This window comes from Lupinus angustifolius, unplaced genomic scaffold (genome assembly GCF_001865875.1).
Source record: "Lupinus angustifolius cultivar Tanjil unplaced genomic scaffold, LupAngTanjil_v1.0 Scaffold_157_38, whole genome shotgun sequence".
NCBI lineage: Eukaryota > Viridiplantae > Streptophyta > Magnoliopsida > Fabales > Fabaceae > Lupinus > Lupinus angustifolius.
In genome coordinates this window covers 6,458-9,941 of record NW_017726115.1, presented here as the reverse complement: position 1 = coordinate 9,941, position 3,484 = coordinate 6,458, and the positions used below count along the sequence as shown (strand labels likewise).

The 3,484-nt window shown below is 35.8% G+C and overlaps 1 protein-coding gene across 1 annotated transcript; it reads left to right on the top strand.

The window, feature by feature from the left end:
- Window positions 1-637: 637 nt before the first annotated feature.
- Window positions 638-3,227, top strand: LOC109340307. Its single transcript, XM_019577971.1, has 6 exons — window positions 638-996; window positions 1,508-1,667; window positions 1,813-1,989; window positions 2,083-2,166; window positions 2,294-2,375; window positions 2,541-3,227. Exons 1-6 carry the CDS (start codon window positions 638-640, stop codon window positions 2,975-2,977), a joined length of 1,299 nt encoding a protein of 432 aa, XP_019433516.1. The 3' UTR covers window positions 2,978-3,227.
- The last annotated feature ends 257 nt before the right edge of the window (window positions 3,228-3,484 follow it).

The following is a 3,484-nucleotide window of genomic DNA, read 5'->3' as shown; positions in this document are numbered from 1 at the left end:
CCTAAATACAATTTACTCCAATAACAACTTTTTGTGAAACATTTTGAATGGCTTATAACACTAATCTTCAAGGAATCTCACCCAAAGAATTGCCTCCTTCAACGAATCTCACCCAAAGAATTGCCTCCATTCAACTATAATCTTCCTTATCCTATAACCAACCAACATAGTCAATAGGCACACAAACTCACACATTAGACTTTGCCAAGCTCCAATCCCTTGCTTTCATCCAATAATAATCAATATCACTTATAATTAACACGATTTTCTTCACTTGTTTCCGACCACTCTTTTTCTATTTAGCCCTTATATTACACCTTCTACTCCAATGGCTCCTCAAACAAACACTTATCCTTTCCACCATTACCACATTACCTAACTTCGCCGTCGTCATTGGTTCCCCAATAGCCACGAAACTTCACCATGCCACGGCGTCGTTTTTAGAATTAAACCCATCTTATATACCGATATTACCCCTTATCCTCGCCTTAAAAATCCTCTTCAGCTCTTTCTTGCTACCCCTTTTATCCGTTTCTGTACAATTTGAACAAAAGGGTATTCTACTAATACATAAAAAATCGATTTTTTGGTGTGCTTTTTAAACCCCTTTTGAAATTTGGAACTCTTTTTTGTTGTGATGGTTTTGTCAAGTCCTCTTCTTGATATGTTCGAGAACCCCACAATGTTTGGTGTGTTTTCAGGATTGGTATTGTTTCTGGGTCCTATGTGGTTGGCATTTTTTTTTGGTCTCGTTGTTGGGTGGTTGTGGAAACCGAAATGGGCTAGTACGGGGAAAGAAAAATTGACTAGTTCTCTGGCAAAGTCCTTTGACTTTCCTTTACCATCTTCGTTTTCACCTTCAAATGTTGTGTTTTCGCCTTTGAATCGTTATTCTTCCCCTCCACGCCTTAATTCTATCGAAATGCAGTCTCCAAACTCTAAAACTTTGGTTGTGAATAAAAGGGTAGATAAAAAGGCATCATCTTCTTCTAGCAGGTATTTGAAATTTATCCACTATTCTTCTGTTATTAGGGTAATAGTTGTGTAAATTTGTGGTTATACTTCGTAATCATGTTATCTTGTTACTTGTTAGAAACTAGGACAATTGTTCTTATCGCCTATGTAATTAAGATGTTGAACACTAATTAATATGTTAAACTAAAATTGAATATATCCATAAATTTGTATAGGCATGTGGATTATTAGAGTTATTCTATGGTGAAAATAACATTTTGCAATCCAATTTGTAACTTTTTTATTGGAGCCTGTAGTTAAGTTATCTGTGTGACGCTTGTACAGTTTAAGTATGTGAGTTGAATAAATGGATTGTACGTTGTCATGGTTATTCAAATCTTGTTTAAGTACTAATTACTCTGACAGTGAAATTTGATATAAGTGAACTCCTTTGTTGTTTGTTTTTTGTCATATATATTTGTGCGTTTGATGCATGTTAGTGTGTTAAATGGCTGAATTAAGGGCATAAATCTTACTTTGTTGTACTGTGCAGCACATCAAATTCCATTGATGTATCTAATATTTGTACAATAGAGGATTTCCATCATCTATTCCAACTTGTGGAGGAGACAGATGGAGGTCTCCCTTGGGTACAGGTGATGGATCGTTCTACTCCGAACATGTACTACCAAGCATGGCGTAGAGAGCCGAAGGTATGATATTGCTTTGTAGTTTTGTTAATTTCAAGAGTGTTTGTATACTTAGTAAATGATTGGTGCCACTGTTATCTGTCAAATCTTGTGGTTTTATGCTAATGACCTATTTGATTTATTGATTTTTGTCATGTTGTGTTGTCAGGATGGTCCACCCCAATACCGAAGTAGTACTATCTTTGAGGATGCCACTGCTGAGATAGTGAGAGACTTATTTTGGGATGATGAGTTTCGATCTAGATGGGATGACCTGCTTATAAAGTCAACAATCTTAGCGGATTGTCCCACCACCGGAAACATGAAAGTACATTGGATACGAAAGGTGCAAACCTCCTAACTTGATATTTTGATTGACGTCTAGCTAATTCCTGTCTTAGTTCTGTGTGTGTATCTTTCTTAATTCTTTGTTGCACAGTTTCCCTTTTTCTGCAAAGACAGAGAATACATAATTGGTCGACGCATTTGGGAATCAGGACGAGCATACTATTGTGTGACAAAGGTATTAAAGGACGTTCACTTTATCAATTGCAATATTTTATATATGATGGATATTTGTATTCAATTGTAGAATTGTAATTTTGTTCTTACCCTTTTTTATTTGTCTTCGTTTAAATTTTCAAATTTAGGGAATAGATTGTCCTTCTGTTCCTAGAGTAGACAAACCAAGACGTGTTGATGTCTACTACTCAAGTTGGTGCATTCGAGCAGGTATACTTTTACTGAATTGCGTCAGTTAAATGATTTTAATACCGGTTCGAGTCACTCATGTTACTAAGTATAGATCAACTGCAGGGTGATGTTTAACCTACTTTTAAATTTAGTTCAACCCTCTTGGACTGACTTGTTGAAACTAATCTATGGTTTTTATATCAGTGGAGTCAAAGAGAAACAAGGGACAGTTAACTGCTTGTGAAGTTTTACTCTTCCATCATGAGGAAATGGGCATTCCATGGGAAATAGCAAAACTCGGTGTGAGAAAAGGAATGTGGGGCACTGTCCTGAAGATTGAGCCTGGTTTAAGAGCCTACCAAGAAGCCAGAGCTGCCGGAGCTCCACTTTCTCGACCTGCCTTTATGGCTCAGGTCAACACAAAGATAAGTCCTCAGTACTTGCAATCCATGGGAACAACTGAAAATTCACCCGAGACCGAAGCTGTGATCACAGCTCAGAAACCAAAGCGTGTTAATGTACCCAAGATGCTAGTCATTGGTGGTGCTATTGCTCTTGCGTGTAGTCTTGATAAGGGTCTGGTGACCAAGTATGTTATATTTGGTGTTGCTAGAAGATTTGCTAATATTGGTAAAGCATAATTATAAAACCAGTAGAAAGGAATCTCTGGAATGCTCTGGTTTCGTCTATCGAATTTATTTTGGGCCAAATCATGTGATGAACATATAGTCAAGGGAAATGAGGAAGTCCTGTCTTGCTGATAAAGGGTAGTTGTTGAAGTTTCTGTTAGCTTTTTGTTTGGAAAATGAATAATTGTTGGTCCATACTACAGAATTTGAATGCTGTTATGGCTGTATAAACCATAAATAAATTTTAATTTTATTCGGTTCTTTCTGTTGCTCATTAATGGGTCAATTAATTAAAAAAATATATTTAAATTAAAAATTTAATAATAAAATATTTTTTTGACTAAGATAAGTGATGAAATGAAATATTTTATGGGACAAAAGATATGCTTCCATGAATAAGACCTCTAAACAATTGTGAAATATGTCAAATGGAAGGTAATCTAATCACCAGGTGGGAAGATCAACAAATATTTAGGCAAATTTTATTCAAGCTTTAGTAGTCAATGATTTGTTTATGTA